The 21,226-nt window shown below is 41.7% G+C and overlaps 1 protein-coding gene across 4 annotated transcripts in view; it reads right to left on the reverse strand.

The window, feature by feature from the left end:
* Positions 1-12,628, reverse strand: part of trabd (TraB domain containing) — a 43,887-nt gene extending 31,259 nt beyond the window's left edge. For 2 of the 4 annotated variants that reach the window (XM_070897381.1, XM_070897378.1), the window contains exons 1-4: positions 12,451-12,628; positions 9,634-9,749; positions 3,655-3,710; positions 741-816 (exon numbers count right to left, since the gene is read on the reverse strand). In XM_070897381.1, the coding sequence (XP_070753482.1) occupies positions 741-816; positions 3,655-3,675 (97 nt within the window). In that variant the 5' untranslated portion in view covers positions 3,676-3,710; positions 9,634-9,749; positions 12,451-12,628. Of the gene's footprint in view, positions 1-740; positions 817-3,654; positions 3,711-9,633; positions 9,750-9,888; positions 9,996-12,091; positions 12,204-12,450 lie in introns of those variants that run through there. The other 2 variants (XM_070897380.1, XM_070897379.1) reach the window with 2 other exon arrangements.
* Positions 12,629-21,226: the final 8,598 nt, after the last annotated feature.

A 21,226-nucleotide genomic window follows, 5' to 3' on the forward strand; every position in this document is an offset into this window, starting at 1 on the left:
TGTCTCTATCTCTCTGCAACCTCTTTGCATCCTCCTCACAGCTTACTTTGTATCATCAGCAAACTTGGATATGTTACATTCAGTCCCTTCATCGAAGCCATTAATATATATTGTAAATAGCTGAGGCTCAAGCATTGATCCTTGTGGTACCCCATTAGTTATAGCCTGCCAATTCGAAAAAGTTGCATTTATTCCTACTCTCCGTTTTCTGTCCACTAACCAATCCTCAAACCATGCTAATATATTACCCCCAATCCCATGAGTCCTAATTTTGTGTAATAACCTCGTGCAGTAACCTTATTGAATGCTTTTTGAAAATGCAAATACACTACATCCACTGGTACCCCCTTATCCATATCCGACTGGTTACATCTTCAAAAATCCAAGATTTGTAAAATACAATTTCCCTTTCACAAAACCATGTTCTTCCATCGAAGCTACTCCTCACTACACTTGTGAAAAAAATTGATACATGAAGGTGAAGGGCTAAAACCCATAGAAATCACCAACACTGAAAAGAGTAAAGGAGATTAAGTAAATCAGGAAGTGGTGATTGTTAACAGTAGGGCAGAAAGGGTCATAGTTAAAAAAGGACAACCATCTTAGGACACTAATATCCTCATGGGGCTTGGTACTGTTTATGAAAGGTGACCCTAATACTACCCCAGATGATATCACTTGCTATTACTTTCTTAACTTTGCTTTAATTTTTTTCTGGAAATTAAATATGAAAGACTTACACAAGTTTTGCTGAATATCTGACATATTCTGTGGCTCGTCATCAGATACGGCTGGTGGTGTTGAGCTTGCTTCTGCCTAAGGACAAAAAACAGTGCTAACAGTTAATTTTAGTTCTTGAAGCTTCTGAAAACGGTATGCAACTTTAGATCTTCTTAACCCCAACAGATGTTCTGACATTAGTGCCCTATTAGAATAGAACACTATTAATGGATACAGCATTCACAGTATTTTGCTTTTGTTTTAATCTTAAATGGAAATATTGGCAGATGTCGGAGTCTGATTTCAAAGGCAGCAGTACTAATTTTTCCATTTACATACCTATCCCCATCCTTTGCAGGTCACTCACATCTCAAATGTAAACTATTTTCATAATTTACCACCTACTTTTATTGGTTATTAGTGATTTCTATACTGCCGTATTATTGATGATGAATATCAAAAGATATACCACAGGGTAAATTTTGAGAGATTCTGTTCCCGATAAGGGATCTCATGAGACAGAAATTGCGCTGGAGAATCACGTGCTAAAGTCAGTGCAACTGATTCACAACACTCAACTCTCCAGTCATTTATTTTAATGGCTGGGAAATCAGGAGCGCCTTGAACCCGGCACTATGACCATCGCACCTGATTGTCTAATCCTCACTCCGCAATCAAAACTCCACACAGGAAGCAGAACAGAGCAAAATTTACCGGTATATGTTCGTCAGTGCAGTTTAAAAAATATATATATTTATTTACTCCATTTAGTTTGTTTTGCCCTAACTCAGGAGACGTTTAGTTCAATGCTCGTCTTCATTGTCTTGCTTCCAGTCCCATCTTGGCATTATTTCTCTTCGCTCCTAGCCACTCGCCACTGTATGGCAAATGCAGGGGGTAATCAATGTGCTTCTGGGAGTCCAGGCATATTGCAAGAAACAGGCTGGAAAACATAATCCATTAGTGAGCCTGCTGAGTGACAGGCTCTCTCGGTAATTATGCCTTTCACTGCAATGTTTCTCAGCCTTTCTCCTGCACACTTTCTGCTCTGATCAGCATTTACACCTCGATTCTGATTTCTTGCGTTTGATGATGAATGGATCACTCTTTTTCAAAGTGGTAAAAAGAAAGTTCATACATTTAAATACATAGCCTAACAAAGAAAACACACAATGGAAATCTACATCATATATATCTGTGCCCAAACTTCCTATAAAATTAGGAGTCATTCAGAGCTCCCATTTAAACACGGCTTTGTTGACAGAATTGTTCACAAATTCTTAATTTTTTGTTATCTCATTATTGGTCCTAAATTTAGTTAGCAGCAAGTGGAGATTAGCCTGAAGTGGTGTTGGTGCAAATTCTAGGAAAGAGAAGACACTAAGTATAAACTGCAGTTTTCATTTAATAAAACTACCAAGAGCGTAAAAACATAATAAAGCAAATTTCAAAAACTTTCCAACCATTTGGAATATAACAAACAACAACAAAAAAGCAGCGATGTTTAAATGTAAATCTAAATGCTTCCATCCAATTTGAGTAATGTGTAATTTTGCCAAGAATGACATTACTGATCAAGATCAACGTTCTCCATCCCCAACACACATGAAATACTTCTTACAATACAAGTTTTAAGATCACTGTCAAAAGAGCCAGAGGGAAGATGAGGAGAATTTTTCTCATGCAGCAAGTTTTGATGATTTGGAATGCACTGTCTGAAAGAATGGTGGAAGCAGATTCAATAGTAAGTTTCAAATGGGAATTGGATACATACTGGAAAAGGAAAGATTTGAAGGGCTTTGGGAAAGAGCATAAGAGTGGGACTAATTGGATAGCTCTTTCAAAGAACTGGCACAGGCACAATGGGCCAAATAGCCACCTTCTCTGCTGTACGATTCCCAAAACTAGTAAACACATTGGCAAGTTCTTTTTGTGTAGTATTCTATGAATTTAAATACAGTTTTTTTTAATTTTATGTTTTTTTTCTCCTCTTTCTGCCAAGCTTCTTCCTTCCCATTTTTCCTTTAAGTTGTTGACTACTTACTGGGGTGCAGTACCTCTCCCAAGCAGCTATTATATATGCGTGAACTCAATGCTAAGCACTATGGGCTGTTTGACAGCTAGGTCCAGCACAGTGGAGTCCAAGCCTGTCCTCCTTCAATGTTCAGGTACAAGCAATCCTAGCAAGGAGTTGAAGGGTTGTCGGACAATTTTCAGCTCCCTAACTTGGGGCCAAATACAATACCTCTGCTATTGCTCGGTTGAGATTAACTAACAGCACAGATTGAGGATAGATGTCCTGGCCTCTATGGTTCAGTTACCCACTGGGTAAACTCTCAGCCACTGGGGACCTTGACATTAAATACAACTTAATAAAACTTTACATCCACCTCTCACTTATTATTTCTCCCAATATATGCAAGTCAGAGTTGCACTTTGTCTCGATTGTACCAATTTCCCAGTGAATATTGTTCTAGTTTTCACAAGAAAACAGACTTTAACTTTGTAGGAAAAAAAAATGGCAGAAACCTACAAAGCCTGGGCCAGACATCAAATAGCGCTACTGGAAGCATACAAGGAAGAAAAAGAATTGCAATACTGTTCTTGGATCCGTTTCCAGATTAACAGAAATAATTCATTTAACATCTAAGCAGGCTAACGAGTTTGTTATACCTAGCATACAGGAATTCATCCTCCTATATTAGCTAAATTAAAAGGATACAATCTTTTTGCTATTGGGTTTGTCCATATTAATTAATTAACGTAACAATGTGGTCATCATCAAGGAATTAACCTTGTATCACCAGACAAGACTGAAAATTAGAACTCTCACATCTAAGTTTATATAAATAGTCCTCTTAAAAACAAATACATTTTTTTTGAAAAATAAGAACGCTCTATATTAAATACCATAAATTAATTAAACCAGCCCACCTCCCGTTGGTCTTCCTCCATCCCCGAATCACACTTCACAGACGATCAATAAGAATCTGTTGGTCAGGACAACAAAGATCAAGTTATTCTAACATGCTGAACACTGCGGCAGTGTGAAGGGAGAAATTCTCAATTGCTATTTGTGTAATTGCAGTAATTTAATTAAATTATTTATGAAAACTATTGTTTTCAAATGAAAGTGAAAACAATTATCTACTAATCCTATGCATACTGAAAATATTTGGTCGTTTTGGAAGCATCAATATTTTCAATCAAACAACACACAAACTTGGTTTTAGTAGGGTACCACTTAGTGAGAATGTAGCTGGAAGGGAATCAACAGATTCAGAAACAAACATTAAATTCATCCATCCCAAGTATGAATAAAGTACTGAATGGGGTTTCGGAAATTGTACACAACCTCTCATTTACGGATACAACCTAGGATTCAGTGTGGGTCTGGCTAATGCAATGTGTTGGAATATCATCCTTTCACCCCTTTATGAGGACGTCAAACTAGCCCAGCCTAATGGAATGAAAGGTTCTTTTCTGTCCACTGTAATGGATGCAAGTTTGGACATAATCCCAGAGTCCTGAATGATATGTTGCTTCCCAGTTGCTCGAGTTTGGGATATCATGGAATGAATAAAAAAGGCTCTGGAATGACAAGGCATGCAGCCAGAGGTTGTGGTTCATGTAGAAACCAATGACATAGATAGCAATAGGTTTGAGATTAAAGAGCAAAATCTCCAAGGTAGTAACTCTCTGGATTATTCCCAGTGGCACATGCTGGACCAGAGAGGGAGAAAAAGATTAGGATTGTCAATGCTTGGTTGGAAGGATGGGGCAGAGGAAGCTTCAGATTCCTGGGATACTGGTACCACAGATGGGATGACCTGCACCTAAGCAGGAAAGGCATCCTTCTGGAAAGGGTAAATAGCGCAGTGGGGAAAAGTTAAATAAGTTGGAGAATGGGAGGGCATAATTCACTCTAAGTCAAAGTCAAAAAGTGCAAGAAAAAGGCCACCAGGACACAGGGGCAGAGTGAGGGGTAGTTAACCCAAAATAAGAGTTCTGGACACAAATGCACTTGGCATAAGAAATAAAATCAGCACAAATTCATCTTAAAGGATATGATGTGGTAGCCATTACAGAGACCTGGCTACAAGCTGCTTGTGATTGAGAGTTAAATATTCCAGGCTATAGGATCCTTAGAAAGGACAGAGAAATTGAGAAAGGAAGAATATTGATAAAAGACAATTATAGCAGTAGAAAGGGATTTCAGTAATCATCAGGCAGTGGAAACACTACGGGTTGAGTTAACGAACAGCATAGGGTGCAAGACTTTGGTGGGACCTACTGATAGGAGTGATGTAGTGGGGATGTATAAATACGGAGATCTGGGAAGCATGAAGCAAAAACAATGTGGTTATTATAGAACATCTCAAGTTGTAAAGGCAATGAATTTCTCGAATGTATACAGGACAGTATTTTAGAACCAACAAAGGCGTACAAATATACACATTAAAAGTACCGAAGAGGTTAATAAGGCCATTAAAAAAAGCAAACCAAGCACTAGGGTTTACTTCTAGAGGGATAGAATTGAAAAGTAGAGAAGTTATGCTAAACTTGTTTCAAATCTTGGTTAGATCACACTCAAGAGTACTGTGTGCCGTTCTGGTCACCATATTATAAAAAGAATATAGAAGCATTGGAGATGGTGCAAAAAAGATTTACAAGAATGATACCAGAACTGCAAGGTTATATCTATCAGGAAAGGATAAACAGTCTGTATCTCTTTTCCTTTGAGGGGGGGGACCTAATGGAGGTCTTTAAAATTATGAAATGTTTTCACAGAATCACAGAAATTTACAGCACAGAAGGGGCCTTCGGCCCATTGTGTCTATGCCGATAGAGTAGACAGAGAGTTTCTACTTGATGGGAAGAGCAAAACTAGAGGCCATCGATATAAGATAGTCACCAAGAAATAAAATAGGAAATTCAGAAGAAATTTCTTTACCCAGAGCATCACAAGAACGTGGAACTCACTACCACAGGCATTAGTTGAGGTGAATAGTATAGATGCATTTAATGGGAGGCTAGATAAACATATGAGGGAGAAGGGAATAGAGGGTTATACTTATAAGAGTTAGATGAAGGAGGATGGGAGCAGGCTCGAGTGGAGCATAAAGGCTGTCATGGACTGGTTGGGTCAAATGACCTGTTTCTGTGCTGTATATGCTATGTAATCCTATTGTGATGAAAAACAAATCAGAATTAGTTAACAATCTGGTGGTAGGGGAACATTTTGGAATAATGACCATAATATGAATGAGTTGATATTAGGTTTGAGAGTGAATGGAAAGTCGCAAACGAGAGTTTTAAATTTAAGTAAGGTAAACCTTGAAGGGATCAGAAATGAATTGACCACAGTAAACTGGGCTGAACAGTTAATGGGTAAACCTACAAACTGTGGGAAGTGTTGAAAGAAATATTTAATAATTCAAGAGAAGAAACATATTGGCCCAGATTTTGTGGTCAGCAGAGAACGAATGGCACCAGCCCTTCATTACATTTAGTTTGCCCACAGACTGTGTGATTTTGCACTGGAACTTGCTGTGATTATAAAGCAAAAACAGCACAGCATCCTCTACAGGGGACCTGTGTGAACAGAGAAAGCAACTGTGCATCTCCTTAACCAATCTGATTGAAGAATCCTAACTGAGGCACTCAGTCTGAACCAGGAAGTGTAAGTTAGAATATGTAATTCAATGTAAAATCATGTAGGGAGAGGGAAAGACAGATGGGATTAAGAGAGATGAGAGAGAAATAAAAAGTTACAATTAAAAAAAAATCTCCAACAATAATTAAAATCTGAAGTAGTGAAACTCTACATTTGTAAAAGTTAATTTTCAGTGCCAAAGAGGTTGTTTGGCAGTAATTAAGACTTATTATGCTGTTAAAAATGTACTTGCACTAGAATGGACAAGCCCCAACCTTTCTGGCGAATTTAGTATGTTTCTCTCACACAGGAACAGCAACTTCAGCCTTTCCATGTGTTTCAATGCCGAGTCTCTTGGCGAGATACTCTGGAAGAGCAGGGTCAATTGGACAGTAAATTCCTGATTTCCACATTTAACTGAGCGTGCATATGCAGTCACAGTTGATGTTTGATTTACACTTTAATAACGGTGAGCGCTGATAGCCTCACCGTTATTTTTACTGCAAAAATCAGGCCACTGCATTTAGCACAAGTAAAAAAAAAAGAGAAAATAATGAGATTTAACATAGAGAAATCTCCTGATCCTGATGGTTTCCACTCGAGTACTCAAATCAGAAAATAGATGAGGAAATTGCAGATGTGTTAATGATAAATTCTACAAAGCTCTTTAGATTCAGGAATTATGTCTATGGATTGGAAAATTGCAAATATACTCCATTATTTAAGAAGGGAGGGAGGGAGAAATCAGGCAAAATAGAGACTTGTCAGTTCTGCATCAGTTGCAGGAAAATTACTGGAATCTATCATCAGGGAAAGAATGATTAAGCACTTGGACAAATATGAGCCAATGAAAGAGTCAGCGTGAATTTTTGAAAGGTTAGGCCTTGCCTGATTAATCTAGTTGAATTTTTTGAGGAGGTCACTAAAATGGCAGAAAGGGAGTGTCTATGGATATTTTCAGAAAGCATTTGGTAAAGTTCCACACAAAAATGAAAGTGCATGGAATTGGGGACAACCTTGTAACATGGGTTGGAAATTGGTTGAGCGGTACGAGACAGAGAATAGGGATAAAGGGAACAGACTCTGATTGGCAGGATGTGACATGTGGTGCTCCCCAGGGTGTACTGGGAACTCAGCCTTTCACCATATATATTAATTAATTGGATAAAGGAAGAGAGTTGAATATCTAAGTTTGCAGATGACAAAGGCATATGCGAGAAGTGTAATCATTCACTTTGAATCTGAGAAAGACACAGTGACGGTAATCACCGCTGACCTCAAAGAAAGCTGCCCACAAAGATATAGCGATCTCTGTGGCGTGAATTTGAGCTGTCCCGACCTTTATTTAAGTCTGGCATCAAATCAAGCAGATCCTAAGCGTCCAGCAACAGTGAAATCATCAAGCTAGCTAAGCAGCCAATTGCATTGAATAATTCTCAGACAGCAAACCAGGAAATAAAATGCAGAGATTCTAATTTACTTTTTATAAATTTTACAGAGAGCGAAATAAAGATTAGGACATACATAAATGATTAAGGTACAAGCTGAAATATCATAAACTTAAAAAAATATTAAAAATCATGCAATTCTTATGCTGATGGAAAAATTTGACATTTCTCAAATATAAAAATAGTTTTTCAGGGCCAGAACGGTTGTTCAGCAGTCAGTGTGCCATTAAAAACCCAATTACACCTTTTTCAACAAGACTTAAAGTTTGAGGGTTTTTTAAAAAAAACAGTATTCCATCATAATAGGGGAAGTGTTTGTCTTTCAGTGTGATTTCAACTGATTGCGAGCTCTAGGGAGTTCCACAGTGCAACCTGTGGTGGAGCAGTGAATGACTGACTGTAACTTCAGAATTTCTGCGTTTATTTGTGCATGTGTTAAATCGAAGTTGTGGTCAGTTTCAGAGGGGTAATGACGATGAATGCTGACAGTTTTGCTGTCAATACCATGTAAAACCTGGCCAATATTTTCTTACTGATGAGAGACTAGGAGCTGTGATGAGGCAAAAGATCTTTAGATGTTCATCAACATTCCCTTTAAGCTGCATGGCAAAGAGGAACTATGAAATTAAATTTTCAAGGAACATAACACCAAATAGTAAAATATTCTACAGGCATAAATTTAAAAAATAGTCGGGATGGAAATAGAGCCACTAAGGGAATGCACAGCCTAAAAATCACAGGCAGTGATAGCGAAATGGCGCAATATTACTACTACAACATGTATTTATATAGCGTTTTTAATGCAGTAAAACGTCCCAAGGCACTTCACAGGAGTGTTACAAGACAAAAGATTTGGCACCAAGCCACACAAGGAGAAATTAGGGCAGATGACCAAAAGCTTGGTCAAAGAGATAGATTTTAAGGAGTGTCTTAAAAGGAGGAAAGAGAGGTAGAGGGGTTTAGGGAGGGAATTCCAGAGCTTAAGGCCATGGCAACTGAAGGCACGGCCACCAATGGTTGAGTGGTTACAATCAGGAATGTTCAAGAGGGCAGAATTAGAGAAGCACAGATATCTCGGGTGGGGGGGATGCTGTAGGGCTTGTGGAGATTACAGAGATAGGGAGGGGTAAGGCCATGGAGAGATTTGAAAATAAGGATGAGAATTTTGAAATTGAGGCGTTGCTTAACCGGGAGCCAATGTAGGTCAGTGAACACAGGGGTGATGGGTAAGTAGGACTTGGTGCGAGCTTGGACACGGGCAGCCGAGTTTTGGATGACCTCAAGTTTACGTAGGGTGGACGACGCACGGTGGATTAAATAATTACTTTGCTTCAGTAGTTAAAGGAGACAGATCAAGTGGACATAACATTCGAAGATGAGATTAGAATGATACAACCACATATATAATAAATACAGGAGAAATATTAAATAAACTAATTAAACTCAAAGTGGATAAAACCCCCGGTCTGGACAGATTACATCCACACATTTTAAAAGAATCTAGATAAGAGATAGCAGAGGCACGATTACTCATATTTAATAATTTGTTAGATAAAGGTGTAGTTCCAGAGGATAGTGGATAGCTAACATTACACCTATATTTAAGAAGGGAGATCAAACTTATCCAGGGAACTATAGACCAGACCAGTCAGCTTAACATCGGTGGTAGAAAAAAATAATGGAATCCCTACTAAAGTAGAAAATAAAAAAACATCTAGAAAACAAAAATATAATAATGATGAAGAGTCATAATTTGATGTATTAATTTGCAGAAGGCAAAATAAAATTATATATGAAAATACCACTTACTGCCCCAGCACACTGTATTCTCCACGTGCTGCACTAATGCCACAGGAACAAATGAACGCCAATTGCAACAGAGATACTGAAGCCTCATCACCATGGGAACCACCATCAGTGTTATTCTGCAAATAAAAAAGTTCAATAAAATTCAAATTTTTAAAACTTCACAAATGAGATTATTCTTTAAGCTCTTCAATCACATCTCAGAGCAAATGTAACTTATAAGCCCGACAACACTCTTGAATTAAGTGGAATGCTCACACGTGTTTGAAATCTCCCACTCTCCCATCTGAAGGATCACAATTTCATGCGTTTTCTCTGATTTGCTATCCCACGAAATAAAGGGAATGCTATGGAGACCAAGTTATCTTTGGAAAAAATGGAACAAACCTGCATTTATATAATGCCCTTCATGACCATAGGATGTCTTAAAGCACTTCATAAAGCAATTAAGTACTTTTTAAGTACACTGTATAAGGCAAATGTGGCAGCAAGTTTGTATACAGCAATATCTCAGATGCAAATTAGATAATTGGTCAGATCTGTTTTAGTGACGTTGGCTGATAGGTAAGTGTTAGCTAGAATACTGGGAGAAATCCGCTGTTGTTCTTTGAATACTGCCATGGGCAGATAGAGTCTCAGTTTACTGTCACATCTGAAAGATCGCACCGCCAACATCGTAGCACTTCCTCAGTATTGCACTTGTGTCAGCCGAGATTGCAATAGCATCATTTTGAGTGTCTTTATGCTGGACAGTGCAGGGAAGAATTGAACTGGACAGAAGATCTTTGAATATTAATCTTTATGCAGCACTATGTTGTTGACCCTCCACGAAGTCTATCCGACCTCTCTGATGGCTTCAAACACACTTGAATTGAACAAGATAGGCAGAAAACTTAAAAATGTCTGACAAACAAAATTTAAATTCAAGCTCAGAATGAGCCACCAAACATATATGCAAACAAAATCCAAATTATGAGTTGAATGGTTCAGCCTCTCCAGTTAGGCTGACTGGCCTGTAGTTGCCAGGTTTATCCCTCGCCACCCCTTTTTCTTTGCAGCACCTGGCCAAACATGGGGTCCAGATATTGCGGTAAAAATAATGGTGAGGCTCTCAGCATTAAAGGGGAAATCGGACAGCAACTTCTGGCAACCGCACATGCATAATTAAACACGGAAACCAGAAAGTTGCTGTCCGAGTTGCCCTGCTTCTCCAGAAGCTTCACTAGAACAGTATTTTGCCAACAATCTAACTGCATTACAGTTCACACAAGCATAAAACACTGGCCTCCAATTGGTGTGGTGGCATAAAGAAAGACATGTAGTGCATATGGAAGTCATGGGTCTGTTTGAAAACCAATTTGTAGTAGAACTGCAGTATACAAGTGACTCTCTACCGAGATACTAGCTAGCCTCATTGATGATCACTGCATTTTGCTTAAAATTGGACAGGTGCACTCAGACTTCCAGAATATTCTTTGGTTGACATAGCAGGGCTATATTATGGAAACACTTCCATAGAAGCTGAGGCTGCCAGTGTGCTGATTATACCTTGCTTACAATGGTCAGGGCGCAAGTAATTAGTAGGATCAAAGTGTGTAGACACAACTGCTCCCAAGTTCTGCCTGTAAGTAAGTTTCTCTCACAAGCTCAACAAAAGATTTAGTTATCAAGTACTTGGACTGTTGTTATGCATAGTCTTTAAGCCTCATTTAACAGTACCATTGCAAGCTCTGAAAAATAGTGGATTCAAATTAAATACTCATTGCACAATTTGTTGTGCAAGTGCATGTTTGGGAGATGTGGGTGTTGTGCAAATCAATCATGGTGCAAGAGTGATACAAAATATAAAATACATTATGCAAGGAAACTCAATAAACTTATGGTATATAAAGTACCAATTTTTGTTTGGATTAAAAAAAATCAACATTGCAAGTGAATAGACAAGCTACCATTTGCACTTGTGTTGCCCTGATCATTGCAGGCGAGTGTGAGTGACTATAGATAGCAGAAATAAAAGATCACTTTTTGGGTAGATTACAAGGTACTTGTACTAACACTACATTCCATTGATTTTCCTTTTTGGGTACGTGTGTTGCTACTATAATCCCCAAACAAACGTGTGCCGAAAAAAAATCTGCAATATTCCTTTTTGGCTATGCCAATAACCTCTTAATGCATTTCCATCGCTTTTAAATTTATTATCGTCACTTTTAAAAAGTGTATAAAAAGTTTCACAAATATGGTACATCACACTAAGCTGCCCACCAACGTTTAAGCATCACTGTAAATCAATAAAAGAAACGTAATTGTCAGGTTACTCGAGGAGCAGTGTATACTTGAACCAAAACTGCAGCCCACCATATGGTAAAAAATGTTTCTCGTCAATTAAGCGGACACTGAACAATCCTATATTGATTCTATCACAAAATCGTACCCATGGACGAACTCAAAAACTACTCACCGTCGTCAGTTAGGAGCTGCAAACGGACTGAAGACCATGAATGACAAAGAAAGTACAACTGCAGTACAGATAATATTGCTAAATATTATAGGCGGCTCTGGGACAGTCAAGAGTGCCGTGCACATTGCACCCTGGGACCTGGAGTTCCGCCCACCTGCCTCTCACCTCTGATTTGTGGCCACTGACGTCACGGAGAACTACAAGACCCAGCGATCAGCGCGGCCTCCTGCTCATGCGCAGCCTCGCCTTCGCCTCCCCATCCCGGTCTCCTTAGGCCCCAGGCCCGAGCGTCCACGCGCTTACTCATTGCTCACGGCCGCGCGAGAAATAAAAGTAAAGCTGGCGGGAACCCCCCCTACCTTTAAACAGCCGCCAATGGGAGCCGAGGCACGCGGGCGGTAGCAGCAGTGCGGCGGCAGCGGAAGAAGGAGAAGGCGGCTGCGGGAATGTGAAGTGCCGGAGCCGCCGCTCGCCAAGAGCCGGCGTCCATCGGCGGCGCCCAGTCCGGATCCGATCCGCTCGCGCGCTGCCTGCCAACTGGCCGCAGCAGCAGCCGCGCGACCCCGCTCAATTGTGACGTAACTGCGAGCGAGCTCGGGGACCACGGCTGCAGAAGTTGTTGGTGCCAGACCCAACTTTTTGCACCAAGTTGGCAGATAGTTTTAAATCAGTTTTTTAAACACTATATCTATATTGGGTTGAATGAATCCACCAACGTGGCTTTCGAAATACTTTCCCCTTCAGAAAACACAAAAGTTATAATAATGCAATAAAACAAGACTGAGATGAGGAGAAACTTCTTCACTCAGAGAATTGTGAACCTGTGGAATTCTCTACCACAGAAAGTTGTTGAGGCCAGTTCGTTAGATATATTCAAAAGTGAGTTAGATGTGGCCCATTATGGCTAAAGGAATCAAGGGGTATGGAGAGAAAGCAGGTATGGGATACTGAAGTTGCATGATCAGCCATGATCATATTGAATGGTGGTGCAGGCTCAAAGGGCCGAATGGCCTACTCCTGCACCTATTTTCTATGTTTTTTTTCTCTTAAAATATTGTAACTCTCAAAATGTTGTTCTGACAAAAGGTCATGTTAACTCTTGTTTTTCTCTCCACATATGCTGTCTGACTTGTTGAGAATTTCCAGCATTTTCTGCTTTTATTTTAAATTAAATATTGTTCCGTTTCTCCCCCCCCCCCCCCCCACCACTAATGAGAAATAATATGCATAGTTGTAGATCTAGAAAACTAGCAAATGCTGATGAATAGGTTCTGATTCATACCCCTGTTTATGAACCCATGACGTGTAAAGGAATTTGTAATATTAAGTGGAGGTACTCTATACTCAACATCCTGTTGCTTGTGAACATAAAAGTCTGAATGGGGAAATTCAGATGTTGAAGTCTCAAACTGCTGGTGGATTTCTAAGCGGATCTGGAGGCTTGTAATTTTTTTTACACTAAAAATTCTTTATTCCGGTTAATAAGCATGTTATACCTCACAATTGATGCATGTTTCCTCTTTTTTAAAAAGATTTCCCCTTCCCCTCCCACCCAAAGCATCTCACCCAACTTCCCCCATCCTCCCTTTCAGTTTCTGCCTCCTTCACTCTTTCCCTCCATTGCCATCCAATTGCCCCTTCCATTACCCTATATTGTCATCTATTTGTTTTCCTTCCCTGTCCGTTCAGCACCGCTCCTATCAGAATTCTGGCGCTTCAACTGATTCCAGTTGCTGCAAAAACCCTGGCAACTACAGGCCAGTCAGCCTAATGTTGGTGGTGGGGAATCTTTTAGGCACAATATGCCAGGACAAAATTATTTGGCACTTGGAAAAGTATGGACTAATTAATGAAAGTGAGCATGGATTTGTTAAAGGCAAATTGACTGTTCTGATGAAAAGTCATCGACCTGAAAAGTTATCTCTTTCTCACTCCACAGATGCTGCTTGACCTGCTGAGTATTTCCAGCATTTTCGGTTTATATTTGACTAACTTGATTGAGTTCTTTGATGAAGTAATGGAGAGGGCTAATGAGCATAGTACGATTGATGTGTATATGAACATTCAAAAGGCTTTTGACAAATTACCACAGAATAGATTTGTAAGTAAAATGAAAGCCCAAGGGATTAAAGGGACAATGGCAGCGTGGATACAAAATTGACTAAGGGACAGAAAGCAGAGGCTAGTGGTGAATGGTTGTTTTTCAGATTGGAGGGAAGTCATCATCATAGGCAGTCCCTCAAAATCGAGGAAGACTTCCTTCCACTCTAAAAGTGAGTTCTCAGGTGTCTGTACTGTCCAATACGGGAATTACAGTCTCTGTCACAGGTGGGACAGACAGTCGTTGAAAGAAAGGGTGGGTGGGAAGTTTGGTTTGCCGTACGCTCCTTCCGCTGCCTGCGCTTGTTTTCTGCATGCTCTCGGCGACGAGACTCGAGGTGCTCAGCGCCCTCCCAGATGCTCTTCCTCCACTTAGGGCTGTCTTTGGCCAGGGACTCCCAGGTGTCAGTGGGGATGTTGCACTTGATCAAGGAGGCTTTGAGGGTGTCCTTGAAATGTTTCCTCTGCCCACCTGGCGATCGCTTGCCGTGTAGGAGTATACAGTCGTGTTCCCCAGATGTCAGTATTAGGACCACTGCTCTTTTTGATGTATATTCATGACCTGGACTTGCGTATACAGGGCATAATTTTAAAGTTTGTAGATGACACAAAACTCAGAAATGTAGTAAACAATGAGGAGGATAGCAACAGACTTCAGGAAGACACAGACAGACTGGTGTAATGGGCAGACACATGGCAGATGAAATTTTATGCAGAGAATTGTGAAGTGATTTATTTTGGTGGGAAGAATAGGAGAGACTAATATAAACAACATGGTACAATTTTAAAGGTAAAAATTTTAAAGGCAGAAACAGAAAGACCTGGGGGTGTATGTACACAAATCTTTGATGGTGACAGGACAAATTGAGAAGGCTATTAGAAAAGCATATGGGCCCCTTAGCTTTATTAATAAGAGGAATAGAGTACAAAAGCAAGGAAGTTATGCTAAACCTTTACAAAACACTGGTTAGGCCTCAGCTGGAGAATTGTGTTTAATTCGAGCACCACACTTTAGAAGGAATATTAAGGCCATAAAGGGGGGAAGAAGAAAATTACTAGAATGGTACCAAGGATGAAGGACTTCAATTATATGGAGAGACTGGAGAAGCTGGGGTTGTTCTTAGAGCCGAGGTTAAGAGGAGATTCAATAGAGTTGTTCAAAATCATGAAGGGTTTTGATAGAGTGAGTAAGTTTCCAGTGGCAGAAGGGTCGCTAATCAGGGAACACAGATTTAAGGTAATAGGCAGAAGAACTAGAGGTGCCATAAGGAATTTTCTTTTACACAGCAATTGTTGTGGTCTGGAATACATTGTCTGAAAGGGCAGTGGAAGCAGATTCAATAATAACTTTCAAAAGGGAATTGGATAAATACTTGTCAAAAGGTAATCAGATAAATACTGGAAAGGAAAATATTTATAGGGATATGGGGACAGAGCCAGTGAGTGGGATTAATTGGATAGCTCTTTCAAAGAGCTGGCACAAACGCAATTGGTTGAATGGCCATCAGTGCTGTATTATTCTATGATTCTATGCATACTGTAGGCAGTAACTCTTGTTCTATTGAGAGTTAACACCAACAATATGGAGGGGTCAAAGCCATTTCTATTACAGTTCGGAGTGGTGCTGAGGGAATGGGGCCCAATTCGCACTGACTTTCAGTGAACACAGACTGTCAGTGTGAAATGGTGACTATTGGTATAGAAATGTTTTAGTATCACATTTCAGACCTGAACAGATAATAAATGCTAATACAATAGCAAAATACTACGGATGCTGGATATTGGAAATAAAAGCAGAAAATGCTGGAAATACCCAGCAGGTCTGGCAGCATCTGTGGATAGAGAAAAAGAGTTAACGTTTCATGTCGATGTCCTTTCATCAGAACTGAAGGTTCCCTTTTGTTCTTTTGTTCTTTCCTCCTTTCCTCCTCTTCCCAATCCCTTGCCTCTGTACTTGCTTAAAACCTGTTACATTTCTAACTTATTCCAGTTCTGATGAAAGTTTATCGACCTTAAATGTTAACACTGTTTCTCTCTCCACAGATATTGCCTGACCTGAGTATTTGCAGCATCTTCTGTTAGTAAATTATATCATCTAATATGTCTTTGTGCAAGAACATTAATGATCTTAAAGCTTTTACTACAACAGTGTAAGAGCCAGGGATGTAATCAATGCTTTTACCTCATCCCTCTTAGACCCCGACTCTCCCATTATATAATCCATATGAAAATTGGACAATCCCAATGTGTTTGTTTATGTTAACCTATTTGGTCATTATTCCAAACATGTATAACTTTTGGAGTTATAAGTTATCCTTATAATTTGGCATTTACTTTTTCATTAATTGCCATTTATGTTCTGAAGACCTACTTTCCTGACTTTTAAAGTAATAATGTGGGTTTTATATAATATATATATATATATAATATAAAACCATTTAATATGTCATGTTTTAAAGTACTTGATAATATCAAATCCTTTTTATATAAGAAACTAAAAGCTCTCTACAGCATTGCTTACAGTAAGTTGGAGGGTATACTGCTTTATAAGGACAGGAGCATTATGCTATGTAATGCACAATATATTGTCAATGATTTTTCTGTACTAATAAAGCTGGCCCCAGCGTTGAAGCACTGACCGCACTCGATCAGCTCTGCTGGGTGGGCCACGTGGTCCGCATGCCAGATGCGAGACTCCCAAAGCAAGTGCTCTACTCTGAGCTCCTTCACGGCAAATGAGCCAAAGGTGGGCAGCGGAAACGTTACAAGGACACCTTCAAATCCTCCCTGATAAAGTGTGACATCTCCACTGACACCTGGGAGTCCCTGGCCCAAGACCGCCCTAAGTGGAGGAAGTGCATCTGAGAGGGCGAAGAGCACCTCGAGTCTCAACGCCGAGAGCATGCAGAAATCAATCGCAGGCAGCGGAAAGAGCGTGCGGCAAACCAGTCCCACCCACCTCTCCCCTCAACGACTATCTGTCCCACCTGTGACAGAGTCTGTGGCTCTTGTATTGGACTGTTCAGCCACCAAATAACTCACTTCAGGAGTGGAAGTAAGTCTTCCTCGATTCCGAGGGACTGCCTATAATGATGATGATGACTAATAACGGCAAAGCTGTCAGCGAACGCCGTTATTACTGTGTAAAACAGACAGCAACGTCTGCTGTCTGCACATGCACAGTTAAATGTGGAATTCCAGATGTTGTTGTCAGTTGATACCTTGCTCCTCCACAGGGTGCACTGTTGCAATCTTTGCCAATGGAATCTGCAGAGAAATCAATCTTGTGGCGTGAACTTAGGCTCATCATCATAGGCAGTCCCTCGAAACGAGGATGACTTGCTTCCACGCCAAGAAGGATAAGTTCACAGGTGTTTCAATGAAGGACCCAATATTCCAGGTCCCGAACTATATCCTGAAAGGTGGAAGATGTCTGTGTATGGATTTTTTTTAACGTGTGGTGACCGTTGCACACCAGCCACCACACGAGATTGACAGAGCTAGGTCTTGGTCCAGTGGCCAGGATTAACCAAGACGACTGGAGACCTGCTCTGCTGCACGGACCTAGTGCGCACACGTATCGCAGTGTGGGCTGGCCTGTGTTGCCCCTGGCCCTGAACTCGTGCCTCTCCTGGGCCCCGATCACGTCCCTCGCCGCTAATTGCCAATTGATTCCATACCAAAGACAGATTCAAAAGTTAGAGCTTGTAAAATCTGGAGTAACTGAGTTTTTAATGGTCAAGTATGTGATAACCTCTCTGGCCCTGAAAATTAAATTTTTAGAAGTGTAGAGTCTCATTTCCGCAGAAGAAAATTAATGTTGCAGATTAAAAAATATATATTTTGTGTGTTTTTCTGTTTGAGTTTCTCCCTTATTCTCACGTGTATATCCCAATCTTTATTTCACTGTTGTACAATGATTTCAATGCCACGGATATGATGTAATTGGGATTGCGGAAACATGGCTCCAGGGTGACCAAGGCTGGGAACTCAACATCCAAGGTATTCCATATTCAGGAAAGATAGACTGAAAGGAAAAGGAGGTGGGGCAGCGTTGCTGGTTAAAGAGGAGATTAACGCAATAGTAAGGAAGGAAATTAACGTGGATGAGGTGGAATCTATGGGTAGAGCTGCGGAACACCAAAGGGCAGAAAACACTAGTGGGAGTTGTGTACAGACCACCAAACAGTCATAGCGAGGTTGGGGATGGCATCAAACAGGAAATTAGGGACGCGTGCAATAAAGATACAGCAGTTATCATGGGTGACTTTAATCTACATACAGATTGGGCTAAACAAACTGGTAGCTATTGTGTATGTAAGTGCTCTGTTAATGACTCGAAGAGGTAGGGGTATGGCACTTGAACTGTACAGACTGTAGTCCTTTTATTGCAGCTCCTAGAGTGAGGACACCAAGAGGTAAGCTCCCTTTTATACTTGGTTACCTGCAGTGTACAGGTGACCCTTGGGCCTCCAGCAGCAGCACTCTCTGGTGTACAGGTATGGTATATACAGGGTGAAGGTACATTCAGGTCTAGTGTTACAGTACATCATTGACATGCATACATAACAACACTTCCCCCCTAAGCCATTTCCAAGTCCTTATTGCCATGACATGGGGAGGTGATCAATAGTGGGCTGTGGGAGGTTGTGGTGAGGGTTGTGTGAGTGCCAGGTGTGATCCCTGTGCTTGTGGCTGCCCTCATCCATTCCCACCCCGCCCCCCCTCACACAAAAAACATGTGGGTGTCACTGTTGGAGGATTCCTCAGTGGTGGAGCCAGTGCAATGGGTAAGGTACATACACTGTAGAGTGGGTAAGTGATGGTGTGTGGTGGTGAGCAGGGCCACAGGGCTGTGTGGGCTCCTTGTCCTCCATTGGTGGTGGAAGTATGGTCATCCCAGGGTCCGCCGGGAAAGCTGGAGAGTACTGGCCTCTCGCTCACGGTGCTGGCCAGGGGGTGTAGGGCCGATCTGGGGCAGGTTGCCAGTGGTGGTGGCTGTGCTGCCCATTGACCGCTGTCCCTGCAGTGGGTCTGCTCCCACTGGGTGTGTGTGAGCCCTTCCTGGGGCATCACATTTGTCCCAAAAGCCCAGGCTACATGGTCCGGTAGCCCGCTGGACCTGGGGGTCTCCCACGGGGGGTTTCCTCCTGCATTGACATTCTACCTGTAGAACCCGGTGTCCTTTAACAGTCTACTTTTTACATGCATGACACATTGGCTCTGATCGCAACTAGTCGACTCTACACTGTTATCTCTCTTCACATTATCACATTTTGTACTTACAACACTTTGTTGTGTATCAGTGTCTCCATTTATCATATTAGCATTTCTGGTATCATTATTTAACGTTTAAAAACTTGTTACTTACATCACTGTTAAGAGCATTCATTACATTTTTTCCATTAGTTTTTCCGGCATCACCATTTAACATTACATTTGTATACCTGCATTTGCTTACTGCACTTTTAACTTTAATGTCCTTGGCATCACTGTGCCGAGAGTGGAACTGTCCCTTTAATTGCCTTGGGTTGCCGGCCTCCTTTAAGAGGGCCTTGCAATCTTTACCCCAATCCAGTTCGCCGCTCAGTGCCACGTGTTGCTCCTCCAACACTGTCCCTCGTGGTCTGGTCGCGGCTATTTTGATTCCAGGTTCTTCGCCTCGTGTTGCGACCGCCATCTTCTCGCTCTTCTCGGGGTAGACTGTGGTGATCCTTTTCTCCCCAGGTTTGGCCACGGATGCCAGGAATCCACCTTTTTCACCGATCTTCTTCCCTCGGAGTCCTGCCATGGCCCGGAAGGTAAGGTCTGGATGTTCGGGTTGGATGATCTCGCCACGGTGTTGTGCAGTCTGTGTCGTCGCCACGTAGTCGAGCTGGACGGTAGGATTTCCAGGTGCTGTGATGGATCCAAGTTTGGGGCTGCGTAGGATGTCGATCGCTGGAGGCTGACGTCGCTCCGACCGATTGGACCTGCTTCATCCAACTTCTTCCCAGCAGCGTTGGACCATTGCCGGCAATGATCCACAAGGGGAGCTTGTACATCGCACCGCCATGGGACACCTGGACCAACACGCTGCCAACGACTGGAATGGTGCCTTTTGTATAGGTGAGCAGCTTTGCCTGAATTGGGGATAGTTTTGGTCATTCGACGGGATTGTTCCAGTGTTTTTCAAAGGCCATCTGACTCATCAACGATTGGCTTGCCTCTGTGTCGATCTCCATTGAAACTGGAACCCCGTTGATGTCCACTTCCATCTTCCACGGGGAACTCTCGGTGGAGCAGGTATGTATTCCGTACTCTTCTTACAGGAGCTGAGCAGCTTTGTCTTCATCAGTATCGGAGCCCAGGTGATCGGCCAACTCTTCAGTGACGCGGTGAGTAAAACTTTTTCGACACATTCGCTGAAGGTGACCTTTCACGTTGCAGCCTTTGTAGGTGTACTCTTTGTATCGGCACTGGTGGGCCCTGTGGTTTCCTCCACAGCGCCAGCACGGGGCTAACCAGTTGGCCCCATGTGGCGGACTCAGGGTTGCGGGACTCGGGGCAGCATTCTTGCCTCTGAAAGTCGCCATTCTGTTCACTGCACTCGTCAGTTTAGAGTCCTGGGTGTGGCTCATCATTCGTTTGGAGTGGCAGACCGAAATCATGAAGGCCCGGCTCACTTTGATTGCCTTCTGCAGGGTGAACGTGGTGTCCGCAGAGAGCAGTTTATGGAGGAGGCCCTCGTGGCCGATACCAATAACGAAAATGTCCCTTAGTGCTTCGGTGAGGTGGTCGCCAAAGTCACACGGTGCAGCCAAACTTCTTAGATCTGCAGCATACTGAGCAATTTCTTGGCCTTCAGGCTGCCGGTGAGTGTAAAACTGGTGCCTGGCTGTGAGGATGCTCTCTTTGGGTTTCAGTTGCTCTTGTATTAAAGTTACGAGCTCTGCATAGCTCTTGGTTGTTGTTTTCACTGGGGCTAGCAGGTCCTTGACGAGGCCATGGATAGTGGGCCCACAACTGCTGAGCAGGATGGCCCTGCGTTTGTTC

Source organism: Pristiophorus japonicus, chromosome 13, assembly GCF_044704955.1.
Source record: "Pristiophorus japonicus isolate sPriJap1 chromosome 13, sPriJap1.hap1, whole genome shotgun sequence".
Classification (NCBI taxonomy): Eukaryota; Metazoa; Chordata; class Chondrichthyes; family Pristiophoridae; genus Pristiophorus; species Pristiophorus japonicus.